Genomic DNA, 16,878 nt, shown 5'->3' with positions numbered 1-16,878 from the left:
GAACATACCTGTTATTTCAGTTCGTTATTAATGTCTTCATTTAAACTGTTGAATGAAGTAAATTGTTCTAACATTGGCTTTCCTAGCAAGTGAAATTTTAGGCGCCATCACGGTCCTGAAGGTGGGAATTCCGGGTTGTGACTAGTTGGTATCAGAGCACTACGTTACATAGGTCTCACAAGTCACGAGCAAACTTAGTAGAGTATGAAGGATCGGTATAGAGACATCTGTACTTATCTTCTAGAGGCTATGGAGTTAGAAATAGTTTCACTTTTATTCTTCTCTGTCGTGCTATTTTATTCTATCATTGCTGATTGAACCCCTCTATTTTGTTCTCTCACAGATGGTGAGAATGCATACCGCATCTTCAGTTGAGCAGCAGCTTGAGCCCCTAGCAGCAGCTCCTACGAGGGGTAGAGGACGAGGTCGAGGTTGTTCCAGAGGCCGAGGCAGGGGCAGGGCTCAACCCAGAGCTCGAGTAGCAGCACCAGTGGCGAAGCCTAAGGTAGAGTTTTATGAGGAGGATCCAGCCTAGACCGTTCCAGCAGGACCAGCTCAGGTCCTGGAGGGGCTCATCGCCACCCTGGTACTATATGATGCTTTGGTCCGTTTAGTGGGCCTGATAGAGAGTATAGCCCAGACCGACACATTTCTTGTAGCACCAGCTATCTCTTAGATTGGGGGAGGAGCAAAGATTCCTGCTACTCACACTCCGGAGCAGATAGCTCCCTAGTTTCAGACTCCAGCAGCACAGCCAATAAGGACAGTTCAGCCGGTTGTTGCGGCATAGGCTAGTGATGGATCGGCTATATCTTATGAGGCTTTACGGAGATTGGATAGGTTTACCAAGCTTTTCCCAGTTAACTTCAATTGTGCATCTTTATAGGATCCCCAGGACTATCTGGACAGCTGTCATGAGGTACTATGGAATATGGGGATTATGGAGACCAATAGGGTCGACTTTGCTACATTTTATTTTTTGGGTTCCGCCAAGAAATGGTGGAGGGATTATATGTTGACCAGTCTAGCTGGGTCGCCGGCTCTTACTTGGGACCAGTTCTCTAAGCTATTACTTGAGAAGTTCCTTCCTATCACTCAGAAAGAGGACTATTGGAGGTAGTTTAAGCGTCTACAGTAGGGTTTTATGAGTGTCACTCCGTACGAGACTCGATTTGTGGATTTGGCATGTCATGCTATTCTTCTGCTTCCTACCGAGAGAGAGAGAGAGAGAGAGAGTAGGGAGTTTTATTGAGGGACTTGCTCAGCCTATAAGATTGTAGATGGCTAAGGAGACTGGGAGTGAGATTTCTTTTTAGGCGGCAGCCAATGTTGCCAGGCGAGTCGAGATGGTACTAGCTTAGGGGAGTGGTCAGGGATCTAACAAGAGACCTCGTCATTCTGGGGGATTTAGTGGTTCCTCATTTGGAGGTTGGAGTACTTTTGGTAGAGACCATCCTCTCAAACCATTTCAGTCAGCACTTCAGGCATCCCACATTGATTTAGGGAGATGTGGTCCTTATGTGCCTCATTTTAGGCAGCCAACCTACAGTGCACCGCCATCTCCTTTTAGTGTACCTCCTATTCAGAGTTATTACCGTGGTCATCTGGCCCATCCGGGTCAGTCTCAGTTTTAGCAGCCACAGCACCAGGATGGATGTTTTGAGTGTAGTGGTCTTGGGCATATCAGGAGGACTTGTCTGAGATTTATTAGGCGGTATACCACAATAGAGTTCTCGTGCCATAATTTTGGCATCGGTTGCATCACCTCCCATTTAGCTAGATAGAGGTCAGGCCGTTAGAGATGGGGGTCAGGCTATTAGAGGTGGAGGCCAGGCCGCTAGAGGTGGAGGCCAGCCAGCAGGAGGCCATCCTGGAGATATGGTTAAGAGTTGTAGGGCCCAGCCCTGATGCTAGGATTTTCCAGCCAGGCCTGAGGATAAATTAACTGACGCGGTTATCACAGGTATGGTTTCAGTTTGCAGTGAGATGCCTCAGTTCTAATTGATTCGGGTTCTACTTATTCTTACGTGCCATCCTATTTTGCTTTATATTTGGTTGTGCCTCATGATTCTTTGAGTGCTCCCGTGTATGTGTCCACCCCCTGTAGGAGATGCTATTGTTGTAGATCGTATTTATCGTTCATGTGTGGTTACCATTGGGAGTCTTGAGACTCGTGTAAATCTCCTACTTTTCGATATGGTCGATTTTGATGTCATTTTGGGGATGGATTGGTTGTCACCTTATCATTCTATATTGGATTGTCACGCCAAGACAGTGACCTTAGCCTTGTCGGGGTCACCTCAATTGGAGTGGAGAGGGACTCCAAGTTATTCTACCAGTAGGGTTATTTCGTACGTGAAGGCTCGACATATGGTCGAGAAGGGGTGTTTAGCTTATTTGGATTATGTCTGCGATTCTAGTACGGAGGTTCCTTACATGGATTTAGTACCGGTCGTTTGTGAGTTTCTAGAGGTGTTTCCTGTAGACCTGCCGGGGATGCCACCCAACAAGGATATCGACTTCTGTATTAATTTGGTTCCGGGCACTCAGTCCATTTCTATTTTGCCATACCATATAGCCCCGCCAGAGTTGAAAGAATTGAAAGAGCAGCTGCAAGATTTTCTTGATAAGGGCTTTATTAGACCTAGTGTCTCGCTCTGGGGTGTACTCGTGTTGTTTGTGAAGAAGAAGGATGGATCGATGAGGATGTGCATAGATTATCAGCAGCTGAACAAAGTCACCATCAAGAACAAGTATCCATTGCCAAGGATTGACGACTTATTTGATCAGCTCTAGGGTGTCAAGGTGTTTTCAAAGATTGATTTGAGATTTGGCTACCATCAGTTAAGTATTAGGGCATCTGATGTCCCTAAGATAGCTTTTCGAACTCGGTATGGGCATTATAAGTTTCTAGTGATGTTATTTGGGCCAACAAATGACCCCAACAACATTTATGGATTTGATGAACCGGGTGTCCAAGCCCTATTTGGATTCCTTTGTGATTGTGTTTATTGATGATATCTTGATCTACTCCTGCAACCGAGAGGAGCATGAGCAGCATTTATGGATCATGCTTCAGACTCTGAGAGACAGTCAGTTATATGATAAGTTTTCAAAATGCGAGTTTTGGTTGAGTTCAGTCGCTTTCTTGGGGCACTTTGTATCAATAGAGCGTATTCAGGTGGATCCTAAGAGGATTGAGGCAGTCAAAAACTGGCCTAGACCCACTTCAGCTACAGAGATCCGGAGTTTTTTGGGATTGGCGAGTTATTACCGTTGGTTTGTTGAGGGGTTCTCATCTATAGCAGCCATTGACCAGGTTGATCTAGTAGGGTGTCGCGTTCAGATGGTCAGACGAGTGTGAACCGAGCTTTCAGAAGCTCAAGACTACTTTGACTACGGCCTCGGTGTTAGTGCTGCCCATAGGTTCAGGGCCTTATATAGTATACTGTGACGCATCTCATATTAGACTTGGTGCGGTATTGTTGCAGGGTGGCAAGGTAATTACCGAGAATAATTATTATGTCCATGACTTAGAGCTTGTAGCCATTGTTCACGCGTTGAAGATTTAGAGGAACTATCTTTATGGCATGTCATGTTAGGTATTCACGGATTATCGGAGTTTGCAGTATTTGTTCAAGCAAAAGGAGCTCAATTTGAGGCAGAGAAGGTGGTTGAACTATTGAAAGACTATGATATCACCATCTTGTATCATCCCGGGAAGGCCAATGTGGTGGCCGATGCCTTGAGTAGGAAGTCAATGAGTATGGGCAGCCTTGCATACATTCCAGTCGGTGAGAGACCGCTTGCATTAGATGTTCAGGCCTTGGCCAATCAGTTCGGGAGGTTGGATGTTTCTGAGCCCATTCATGTTCTAGCTTGTACGGTCACTTGGTCTTCATTGTTTGAGCGCACCAGGGAGCGGTAGTATGATGATCCTCATTTACTTGTCCTTAGGGATACCGTGCGGCACGGTGATGCCAAGCAAGTTACGATTGGAGATGATGGAGTTTTGAGGATACATGGTCATGTTTGTGTGCCTAATATGGATGGACTTTGTGAGTTGATTCTAGAGCAAGCTCACAGGTCCCAGTATTCTATTCATCCGGGCGCCGCCAAGATATATCAGGACTTGCGGCAGCATTATTGGTCGAGGAGAATGAAGAAAGACATAGTTGCATATGTAGCTCGGTGCCTAAATTGTCAGCAAGTAAAGTACGAGCATCAGAGGCCTGGTGGTTTGCTTCAGAAGATGGAGATTCCTGAGTGGAAGTGGGAGTGTATCACTATAGATTTTGTTGTTGGACTCTCACAGACTCAGAGGAAGTTCGATGCAGTTTGGGTTATTATGGATATACTGACCAAGTCAGCGCATTTCATTCATGTGGCAGTTACCTATTCTTCAGACCAGTTGGCAAAGATTTATATTCGCGAGATCGTTCGTCTTCATGGTGTGCCCATGTCTATCATTTCTAATTGAGGTACGTAGTTTACCTAGCATTTTTGGAAGGCAATGCAACGTGAGTTGGGCACACAGATTGAGTTGAGCACAGCATTTCATCCTTAGACGGACGGATAGCCCGAGAGCACTATTCAGAGCCCGAGAGCCCGAGAGCCCCACACTTATGTTATTGACTTCGGAGGCTCTTGGGATCAGTTCTTGTCGCTAGCGGAGTTTACCTACAACGATCAGTCGAGCATCCAGATGGCCCCCTATGAGGCATTATATGGTAGACGATGTCGATCGCCGATTGGATGGTTTGAGCCAGGGGGAGGCTCGATTATTGGGTACAGATTTGGTACAGGATGTCTTAGATAAGGTTAAGATCATTTAGGATAGACTTCGCACAGCTCAATCCATGCAGAAGAGTTATGCCGACCGTAAGGTTCGTGATGTTACATTCATGGTCGGAGAGAGAGTATTACTCCGGGTGTCACCCATGAAGGATGTAATGAGGTTTGGAAAGAAGGGCAAGTTGAGCTCTAGATACATCGGGACTTTTGAGATTCTTGACCGAGTGGGAGAGGTGGCTTATAGACTTGCATTGCCACCTGGTTTATCAGTGGTCCATCTAGTGTTCCATGTGTCCATGCTTCGGAAGTATCACAGCGATTCATCCCACGTGTTAGATTTCAGCTCTGTCCAGTTGGACAAGGATTTGACCTACGAAGAGGAGCCAGTAGCTATTCTAGACCGGCAGGTTCGTCGGTTGAGATCGAAGAGTTACCCTTCAGTTCGAGTGAAGTGGAGAGGTCAGCCTGTTGAGGAAGATACCTAGGAGTCCGAGTCCGATATGCGGAGTAGATATCCCCACTTTTTCACTAGCTCAGGTACTTTTCTATGTCCATTCAAGGACGAACGGTTATTTTAGAGGTGGAGAATATGATGACCCGAAAGGTCATCTTGTGTTTTAGAACTAAATTCTACACTTTTGAGACTTAAAAGTCTCAATTTTACCCTCCTCGATTTGTGTGCACAGTTCGGGCATATTTTCGGAAAGCTTTTATGTTAAAAGTTCATAAAAATAAGAAATTTTGCCTAAAAACTTCATTTGAGTTGACTTTGGTTAATATTTTTGGTAAATGGACCTGGATTCGTGTTTTTACGATCTTGGTGGGTTCGTATCATAATTTAGGACTTGGGTGTATGTCCGGAATCGAAATTGGAAGTCCCTGACCCGAAATATCGGACTTTGTCAAAATTTGAAAGTTAAAGCCTTAATGAAATAGGGATGTTTAACCAAGGTTTGACTTTTTGGATATCGGGTTCGTATTTTGGTTATAGGTAGAATACCTTATTTATGACTTGTATGTAAAATGTTGTGAGAAACGGAGCTGATTTGACGTGAATCGGACGTCCGGTTGTGAAAATAGAAATTTTAAAGTGTTCTTGAGAATTTCATTTGATTTGGTGCTAATTTTGTAGTTCTAGGTGTTATTTTGGCGATTTTATCGCGAGCAAGTTTGTATGATATTTTTAGACTTGTGTGTACTCTTGGTTTGGAACCCGAGGGCTCGTGTGAGTTTCGGATAGGCTACAGAGTGAAAATAAGACTTAGAAAATTGTTGGTGTTTTAGTTGTTGGTGTAGGCCTCTGATCTCGCAAATGCAAGATCAGGTATCGCATTTACGACCTCGGCAGGTTCCATATTTGCAAGCTATTTCTCACATTTGCAAGGAGTATTTGGGCCATACAGTCTTCGCAATTGTGAAGCATCCTCCGTATTTGCGAAGTAAAGCTGGGAAGGGCAGTGATCACGCATGCGATCCTAGAGTGGCAATCGCGAAGGTCCATGTTCGCATTTGCGAAGGCAGCAGAAGTGTGGAGGACTTCGCATTTGCGATGGTCTCTTCGCATTTGCGGGCTTCGCAATTGCGAAGCCAAGGTCACATTTGCGACATCTGCAGTTGGTAAAAGTGACTTAGACGAGATTTTTCTCCCATTCTTTAAATTTTCAAAACCTAAAACACAAGAGGCGATTTTCCAAAGACCATTTCTTCCCTAAAATATTGGTAAGTGATTCTAAACTAGTTTCTTTCAATCTTTCACATCATTTTATAAGATTTCAACATAAAATCTAAGGTTTTCATGGTGGAATAGGGAATTTTTGGGTAGAAATTAGGGATTTTGAAATTTGGGAATTTAGACCTCAAATTGAGGTCGAATTCCAAAACCAATTATATATTCGGGCTCAAAAGTGAATGGGTAATCGGGTTTTGGTCCGAATTTCGGGTTTGGACCAAGCGGGCCCGGTGTTGACTTTTTCAATATTGACCTAAATCGAATTTTTGTTATCGTGGTTGATTTCTAAGGCTTATTTTGAATTGTTTGATTGGTAATTTGCTAGATATTGTTGGTTCGGAGGCTAGTTTGAAAGGCAAAGTCGTGGTTGAGCTTTGAGTGGTCCTTGGAGCGAGGTAAATGTTATATCTAACCTTGACCTGAGGGTATTAGGAATCCTCGGACTAAATACTATGTGATTCTCATGTGAGCGGCATATGTGCAAGGTGACGAGTGCTTATACGCCGCCGAATTATCTGTTTCTCCCTGATTTATCTTTTTTTCTTAATTTTTTTCTTCCTAACTTAACTGTTATATGTCCTAAATGCTTTCCATGCTTAACTACTACCGGTTAGTCAATATCTTCTCCTGCTAATGATGTTAGTTCTTTACATAGTTTCACGAACCCCTATTATTTGCTTAACTTGACTTGTATGCATCTTCTAATTGTAAATTGTTGGATTGGTCTCGCTGTGTAGTGTTACTTGTGTAGATTCTATATTGTGCAAGGTTTCTTTTGGTTCGGTTTGGTATTTATTGATTGTAAAGGCTTGTAGTTTGACTTGTTGATTTGGCTGTGTACAGTGAGTGTTTAGTACTGATATAGTGGGATCGGGCTGCACGTCGCAGCAGGTGTAATAAAGGTGGACTGGATTGCATGGTGGGATCGAATTTGCACGCCGCAATAGGTGGAATAAGGATGGATTAATATGGTAAAATAAGGGTGAATTATGATTCTGATATTGACATATGGTAGGATCGGATTGTGCGCCACTAAAATATTTATATTATTTACTATTGTTGATATTGTTACAGTGAAATAACGAAAGATTTCGTGTTGTTTGGTGGGATCGGGTTTCGCGTCGCAACAATCTATATGTTTACATTACTTGAGCTATGTTGGCTTCCGGTATTCGCTTGAACTGTTAAGAGATTGGTGATTCTGGCAGGTGCTAGTTTATTCCTAAGGCTGTGATTATTATTTCTGTTGGCTTTTTAAATTTTGTTCAGTATTCCAACTTCCTGTCATTTTTCTATACTGTGTATAGGTTATAGTGTAGGTGACCCATCTTAGCCTCGTCAATCCTTCATCGAGGTTAGGCTCGGCACTTACCAGTACATGGGGTCGATTGTACTGATATTGCACTCTGCGCATTGTGCAAATTTTAGAGTCGATCCCAGTGGCGGTTATTAGTGTGCCTAGATTGGATATCGGCAGAGACTTGAGGTACGGTTGTTCAGCGCCTGCAGCTCCTAGAGTCTCCATCCTCTTTTCTTTTTAGCTATATAATTTCATTCAGCCAGCTTTGTACTTATTTCAAACCTTCATATATATTACTTTAGATACTCGTGCACTTGTGACACCATGTTCAGGGAATTGTAATAGACGTTTGGCTGGTTTAATTTCCGCATTTATACTTAGAACATACCTATTATTTTCAGTTTGTTATTAATGTCATCATTTAAACTATTGAAAGAAGTAAATTGTTCTAACGTTGGCTTGCCTAGCAAGTAAAATGTTATGTGCCATCACGGTCCCGAAGGTAGGAATTCCGGGTCGTGACACTATAGAATACAAAAAAATTGGGCTTCTTTTGCAAAATGTAGTCTAAGGTCAAAAAATTGTCAAAGACAATTTTTGTATGTGTTGTCACCTGGTATAAATTATTCTATTAGTTGTCACTTGTGTCTATACACTGTGATTGCCAAGCAGCAATAGCTATAGCGAAGAATAAATCTTATAATTGTAAAAGTAAACACATGAAACTGAGACATGATGTCATAAAACAGTTGTTGAGAGATGGAATAATTTCCATTGACTATGTGAAGTCAGAGATAAATTTGGCCTATCCTCTGACTAAACCTATAGGAAGAAAATTAATTCTTCAAACCTAAAAAGAGATGGGTTAAGGCCGACATGTTGTCAATAGAGATGGTAACCCAACCTATGTGATTGGAGATCCCATGAAGTAGGTTCATATGGGTAATAACAAATCAATATTGGCACTGATGCACTAAAAGAGAGTGCTTGACTGCTACTAATTGAGAGGTTGAGTTATAACTCTTAATAAAATCCATAGTCCTTATGGATGGTGTATTTAAAAATAGTATACATTTGATCATCTATATGAGAGTGGAGTGGGTCGCTCCTATGAGATTTTGGCCTAGTCTCTAGAGCTCTCATGAATCACCAGGCATGCGCATGGCCTAGTGGCGCAAAACCGCGTTGATAGCAAAATTGTGAGGGTCGAACTGTGATTGATAAAATCTTTGACTTATAATAAGAGTTATTGGTTTATAGAAATATTATATTTCACCAGTAATTCTGTGAGTTAAATTTTTATTGATATAAGTTTGGTTCATACTCCAGAAGATACCAAACCTATTACATTTAAACCATATAAATCCACCAAGTTTATTTCAAAAGGTCTTTAAAATAGTGGGAGATAGTGGCAATATTTTAATGCCCTTTGGACAAGTGTTTTTAACCCTTCTAGAAGGTTATGATTAGTGGCAAAAGAAGTCTAAAAAGTGGCAAATGTTCATCCACGTTTTTGCCATGCAAAAGCCAAGTTTCATGCAATTACAACTATAAATAGGCTCTCACTTGACAAGGAAATCACCATCAACAAAAACATCATTCCTCTCATTTACTTTCACGCCTCCCTTCTTTTTTTGTTGTCCAATATTAAATATTAGTTGTTTCCTTTCTTATTACTTTTTCTACTTGCTAGCTGAGTTTGTAATTCAATATTTTTTTTATTCTTGTATCCTCCCAAATGGAGATGAGCTTGTTTAATCCTGGGGAAACATTTCACATTGCTGAAATAGTTTCTTAGGACAGTGTCCAGCACGACTCAAGCCAATTCGTGTACCTGCTTACAAATAATATTATTGTAGTATTATTATTGTTATTTTTCAGTGTCATTTCTCTACAATCTAAGAAACTATGGCAAGTAATACTACTGCGGAAATTTTTTATGGTGCTATCAATTTTGGTGTTGTCTTTGCTGCTACTATTCCAGTTGTCCCGCCTGATATTCATGGTGTTGCAAATACGTTATTGCATCCACAACTTTGGCAGACACTAATGTCAAAACACATGTATGTAAATAGATATGGTTACATATCCAATGTTAAAATTAAAACTTTCAAGAAAAATACACCTCAATGCAAGAGAAGAGTTGGGATAAATAATAATCTTGCTAAGTCAAAATTAAATTTGACTAAAGCGGATAATATAATTATTGCGGTCATTTCCCAAATAAATAATTTGGCCAATGTGAGAGATTGGGTGATAGACTATGGTGCTACTAGGCACATTTGTGCAAACAAAAATAAATTTTTGTCTTACACCCAAGTTGAGAAAGGAGAAGAAACTATTTATCTTGGTGACTCAAGAACAACTCGTGTTCTTGGGAAAGAAAAATTCTTCTCAAACTCACATCTGGTAAAATTCTAGCATTTAGTGATGTTATTGCATGTTCCTAATATCCAAACCAATTTGGTTTCTGCAGGGTTATTAGGAGAAGTTGGAGTGAAGGTTTCATTTGAAAATAATGAGGTCGTATTGACCAAAAATGATATTTTTGTGGGCAATGGATATTGTAACCATGGTTTGTTTGTGCTTAATACTTCCGATACTAGCAATAACATTGCATCTTCTTCTGCTTATATGATTGAGTCAATTTCTTTGTGGCATGCTATATTATGACATGTTAATATCGCGTATATAAAGAAAATGCAGTCGCTAGGATTAATATCTGGTTTAAACTCAAATAATATTAACAAGTGTGAAATATGTGTTGAAGCTAAAAATACTAGAAAGACTTATTTTCTGTAAATAGAGAAATTAAATTATTATCCTTGATTCATACCGATTGAGGCGATTTAAAGCTGACTATGACTAGAGGTGGTAAAAGATATTATGTAACTTTTTATTGATGTTTTCTAGATATACTAAGTTGTACCTACTTAGAAATAAAGAAGATGCTTTTAATGCTTTTATTTCTTATAAAACTGAGGTTGAAAATTAACTTAGTAGGAAAATCAAGAGAATTAGATCTGATAGAGGTGGAGAATATTTATCTTTGAATGAATTTTGTGAAAATAATAGAATCATTCATAAAGTAACTCTGCCTTATTCACCTGAGTTAAATGGAGTAGCTGAAAGAAAAAATAGAACATTGAAAGAGATGATGAACTCTATGTTAGTTAGTTCTAATGCTCCTGATAATTTGTGGGGTGAAGCTATTTTATCTGGATGTCACTTACAAAATAGAATACCACATAGAAGAACTGGCAAAACTCTGTATGAATTGTGGAAGGGTTATAAACCTAACTTGAAATATTTAAAAGTGTGGGGGTGTCTTGCTAAAGTTCTTTTGCCTGAACCTAAAAAGAGAAAAATAGGTTCTAAAACTGCTGATTGCATGCTTATTGGATATGCTAAACATAGTGATGCATATAGATTCCTCATTTTGAAAAGTAATGTGCTTGATTGCAATACTATAATTGAAACAAAGAATCTTGAGTTCTTTGAATATATTTATATACTGCTGATAAAATTTCTCATACACCTGTTGAAACAAATAGAGAAACTACCTCTAATGAGGAACTGAGAAGGAGCAAAAGGCTTAGGAAAGAATATTTTTCATATGGAAATGATTTTCAAACTTTTCTTGTCGATAATGAACCATCAAATTATTTTGAAGCTATATCTTCTTCAGATGCTAAATATTTGAAAGAGGCAATAAAAGTTGAAATTGATTCTATTAAGAAAAATAATACATGAATTTTAACTGATTTACCTCCTGGTGCAAAGCCTATTGGTTGTAAATGGATTTTCAAAAAGGAATTTAATCATGATGGATCTTAGATAAATATAAAGCTTGGTTAGTAGCAAAAGGATTTTCTCAAAAACAAAATATAGATTATTTTGATACATTTGCACCAGTGGCTAGAATTTCTTCTATTCGAGTTTTAATTGCCTTAGTTTCAATTCGTAAGCTTTTTATCCACCAAATGGATGTCAAAACTGCTTTTTTGAATGGTGATTTAGAGGAAGAAATTCATATGGTTCAACTTGAAGGTTGTGTCATTCCTGGATAAGAAAATAAAGTTTGTAAATTAATTAAATCTCTTTATGGCCTTAAACAAGCTCCTAAGCGGTGATATGAGAAATTTGAGCAAGTCTTACTGAGAGACGATTTTTCTTCAGTTGAGGTAGATAAATGTGTTTATACTAAAGTGATAGAAAATGATTATGTGATAAAATGTCTGTATGTTGATGACATGCTTATATTTGGTACAAGTTTAAATATTGTGCAAAGTACTAAATTATTTCTGTCTGCTAATTTTGATATGAAAGATCTGGGTGAAGTAAATATGATATTGGGAGTTAAAGTTATAAAGAGTGAAGTTGGCATAATGTTGTTACAAGAATATTATGTTGAGAGACTTCTTAAGAAGTTTGAATATTTTAATGTCACATCTGTGAGCACTCCTTTTGATGCTAACTCTAAGTTGAAAAAGAATAATGGTGACTCAGTTGCTCAGTCTAAATATGCTCAGATTATTGAGAGTCTGATGCATATAATGAATTTTACAAGGCCTGATATAGCCTATGCAGTGTGTAGACTTTGTAAATATATTTATAATCCCAATAGAGAGCATTGGTCCTCATTAGATAGACTAATGAAATATTTGAGAGGAACCATAAATTATGGTATCCTATATAGTGGATTTCCTTCTACTTTAGAAGGGTACAGTGATGCAAATTGGATCTCTGATTCAGATGAGACAAAATTTACTAGTGGTTATGTATTCACCCTTGGTGGTGGTGCAATATCGTGGAAATTAGCTAAACAGACGATCATTGCTAGATCGACTATGGAATCAGAGTTTGTAGCTCTGGAGTTAGCTGGTTCTGAGGCTGAGTGGCTAAGAAACTTCTTAGCTAATATCCCTTTAATAAAGGACGTAGTGCCTCCTATGTCTATACACTGTGATTGCCAAGCGGCAATAGCTATAGCGAAGAATAAATCTTATAAGGTAAAAGTAGACACATGAAACTGAGACATGATGTCATAAAACAGCCGTTGAGAGATGGAATAATTTTTATTGACTATGTGAAGTCAGAGATAAATTTGGCCGATCCTCTGAATAAATCTGTGGGAAGAAAATCAATTCTTCAAACCTCAAAAGAGATGGGGATAAGGCCGACATGTTGTCAATAAAGATGGTAATCCAACCTATGTGATTGGAGATCCCATGAAGTAGGTTCATAAGGGTAATAGCAAGTCAATATTGGCACTAATGCACTAAAAGAGAGTGCTTGACTGCTACTAATTGAGAGGCTGAGTTATAACTCTTAATGAAATTCATAGTCCTTATGGATGGTGTATTTAAAAACAGTATACGCTTGATGAATTCACCTATATGAGAGTGGAGTGGGCCGCTCCTATGAGATTTTGGCTCAGTCTCTAAAGCTCTCATGAATCACCAGGCATGCATATGGCCTAGTGGCGCAAAACTGCGTTGACAGCAAAATTGTGAGGGTCGAAGTGTGATTGATAACATCTTTGACTTACAATAAGAGTTATTGGTTCATAGAAATATTATATTTCACCAGTAATTCTGTGACTTAAATTTTTATTGATCTAAGTTTGGTTCATAGTCCAGAAGACACCAAACCTATTACATTTAGACCATACAAATCCAGCAAGTTTATTTCAAAAGGTCTTTAAAATAATGGGGGACTATGGCAATATTTTAATGCCTTTTGGACAAGTGTTTTTAGCCCTTCTAGAAGGTTATGATTAGTGGTCAAAGAAGTCTAAAAAGTGGCAAATGTTCAACCACATTTTTGCCATGCAAAAGCCAAGTTTCATGCAATTACAACTTTAAATAGGCTCTCACTTGACAAGAAAATCACCATCACCAAAAGCATCATTCCTCTCTTTTCCTTTCACGCCTTCCTTCTTCTTTTATTGTCCAATATTAAATATTAGTTGTTTCCTTTCTTATTTACTTTTTCTACTTGCTAGCTGGGTTTGTAATTCAATATTTTGTTGATTCCTGTATCCTCCCAAATGGAGATGGGCTTGTTTAATCCTGGGAAAATATTTCACATTGCTGAAATAGTTTCTTAGGACAGTGCCCAACACGACTCAAGCCAATTCGTGTATCTGCTTACAAATAATAATATTATAGTATTATTATTGTTATTTTTCAGTGTTATTTCCCTACAACAATGTTTGATTAGACACAAAGTTTAAAAAAATACATAATTTTAAAACTTGTAATTTTTAATATGTCATTAGATTTTTATGGCTACAAAATCATGTTACTAAGGAAAAAAAATTAAAGGTTAAAACAATATTTTTTGAAATATAAAAAGATCTTTTTTTTAATAAATTAATAATAAAATGTGTCACATAGAATGAAACAAAGGAGTGGTCATACTCATTTAATGTGCCGTGACTCGTCGACTCCTTTATAAAATAGATCCCTATAGGCAAGAAAGACAAGGACACTAGCTGCTTATAACCGAAATAGACATGGCTACTCATAGCAATTTCAAGAATGCCTTGATTGTTTCAGTCATAGATTACCACGTGATCCAATAAAAAATGCTATGTAATTAAATTGAAAGCCCACCGTTTCTGTTGTTAGATGTGGGAGCAATTTTATTAATAAAATTAATGTCATGTGCTCTTTTAGATGGATAGATGAACGGTGAGTATCTGTAAATCATTTAGCAAACGATAGCGGTAGTTTAGACTCTTTTTTGAAATGTATAGATTCTCCTATATTTTACTTGGCTTGGCTATTTTATAAGAAATTTTTACCACTTATAGCAAAGGTTAATATCTTGTCTATTTTAAATAAATATTATTTTAAAAATTATATTCTATAGATACTTTTTAATGTTTATAGCAAAATATCTAATTTTGGTTATCTTCTATTCCTAAGCCACTAAATACGATATTTAGTTATACTATTTTCTTTCTCTCTCTACTTTGATACATGACATTCTCTTCCCATTTCCCTGAAAATACGATGCTCAATCTCAACAAAGATCGTGCCACCAAAATCCCAAAAAATCCCAAAAATACCAACGCCGCCACAAATATCGCCCATCTTTAGTATCCAACTGATGCTTGTACCCAATTACAGTCAAAACAGTTACATAAAGAAACAATTGTTCCAGGTGCTATCTCGCTGTACAATTGTTCCAATTGTTCCAAAACAGTACATAAAAAAACATATGAATCTCGATGTATTCCATTTGCTATCAATTAGTAGTGTAATCCCCAAATCGGCTACTGTACAGTATGCGTGCAAATAGTGAGATTTAGGGTTTTTGCTCGATGACGGATTCACCGAAAATTAGGGTTTGTTCTTTAACAAAGACGATGGAGTTTGGGGCTGAGCAACTTGATTTTCTGTTAATATATTTCAATATATTTTCAACATATCACGCTGTATTTTCATGTATTTCATTGTATTCATTGTCTTTTTTCATTGTAATTCAATGTATCTCGTTGTATTCCATGTATTTCATTATATTCACTGTCTTTTTTTCATTACATTTCAATATATCCTGCTGTATTCTATGTATTTCCTTTTATTCACTGTCTCGCTATATGCCATGAATGTATTCATATGTTTTTTTAATTAATAAAATTTATGTATTCAGATGTATTGTATAATTTCTTTGAAGATTTTTATGTTTTTGGGGTATTTTTCGGTTGAGAATCTTTTTTATAACTGGAAATACAAATTTTGTGTGTTATAATTGAGTTGGTTGAGTTATATTAGGAGTCTATTATGTTAATTGATTCACTTTCTGTTTAAAAACAGTGTAATCCCCTGTTTCACGCCGTGAATATAGTCGAATCAATAATCTGTCCAGCTATAATTCCATGTTTCACGCCATGAATACAGTCGAATACACTCGAATACAACAACTGATTAGCTGGACTTCCCTGATTCACGCCTATTTTTGCTACTGTATTCATGAATACAGTAGCTTAAATACATCTAATACATCTTATAACAACAGAAAACGTATCTACAATTCCTAATATAGCAAATGGTATCTATAGATAGCTAATTACCACTAAAAGATAGCGCTTTATGAAAATTTCTCATTTTATAATTGGTTGGACTATAGAATGCAAACTTTTTTGGGCTTTTTTTGCCAAATGTAATCTAAGGTAAAAAATATGTTAATTTTTATATGGTAAAAATTGCACGGGGCGCCTTATTTGGTCGCCCCCATTTAACATATACCTTTTTTTTTTAAACTTTTAACTTGTACCCATTTTTTAAACAACTTCAGCCTCCTTTCTCCTCCTCCTTTTCCTCAAAGTTTTATCTTTTCTTTTTCCAGAAGTAAGGTTCATCCCTATCTGCTTCTTCTTATTTCTCTAGTGAGTCCTATAAATTTTCACGCTAACCTATACATCCGAAACTATCAATTTGCTTTCTTCGTCACTTCCTATCACGTGTTATTTGACTTTCTTGTTTGTGGCAAATATATATATACACACAACATTGCAACAGAACTCATCAACTCACAGCTTTATCTGGGAAAGGAAAAGGGTAAAAAAAAGAAAGTAGAGTTATGTTTTATACAATTAGCTTCATTTTCACATGTATTCATTGCAACTAATGGTTCAGATCATTTACGATGCAGCAATAATTTTATTCTTTATATAAATATCAACAAATCTGTGATTTGATGGAGACGTTGTTACATCCTTTTTAGTTACTACCATAAACAACACGAACGATAGGTTATATGTATGTTATTAAAACATGATAACTAGTGAATAGAAGGAGACTGATGGTCTAATAACTATAGTTTCATACAAACACGAATGAATAAACAAACAAAAACTTCAGCTCTAGAGCTGAAGTTCCCCAGTTACAAAGACAAAAACTTCAGCTTTAGAGCTGAAGTTCCCCAGTTACAAAACAAAAACTTCGCCAGTTACAAAGATAAAAACTTCAGCTCTAGAGCTGAAGTTCCCCAGTTACAAAACAAAAACTTCGCCAGTTACAAAAACAAAAACTTCAGCTCTAGA

At 37.9% G+C, this 16,878-nt stretch overlaps 1 protein-coding gene across 1 annotated transcript; it reads left to right on the top strand.

Moving 5' to 3' along the window:
* Nucleotides 1–2,088: 2,088 nt before the first annotated feature.
* LOC138881288 (uncharacterized) lies at nucleotides 2,089–2,796 on the top strand. Its single transcript, XM_070161504.1, has one exon. It carries the CDS (start codon nucleotides 2,089–2,091, stop codon nucleotides 2,794–2,796), a length of 708 nt encoding a protein of 235 aa, XP_070017605.1.
* The last annotated feature ends 14,082 nt before the right edge of the window (nucleotides 2,797–16,878 follow it).

This window comes from Nicotiana sylvestris, chromosome 11 (genome assembly GCF_000393655.2).
Source record: "Nicotiana sylvestris chromosome 11, ASM39365v2, whole genome shotgun sequence".
In the NCBI taxonomy this organism is placed as follows: Eukaryota; Viridiplantae; Streptophyta; class Magnoliopsida; order Solanales; family Solanaceae; genus Nicotiana; species Nicotiana sylvestris.
This window is presented reverse-complemented; position numbering and strand designations above follow the sequence as displayed.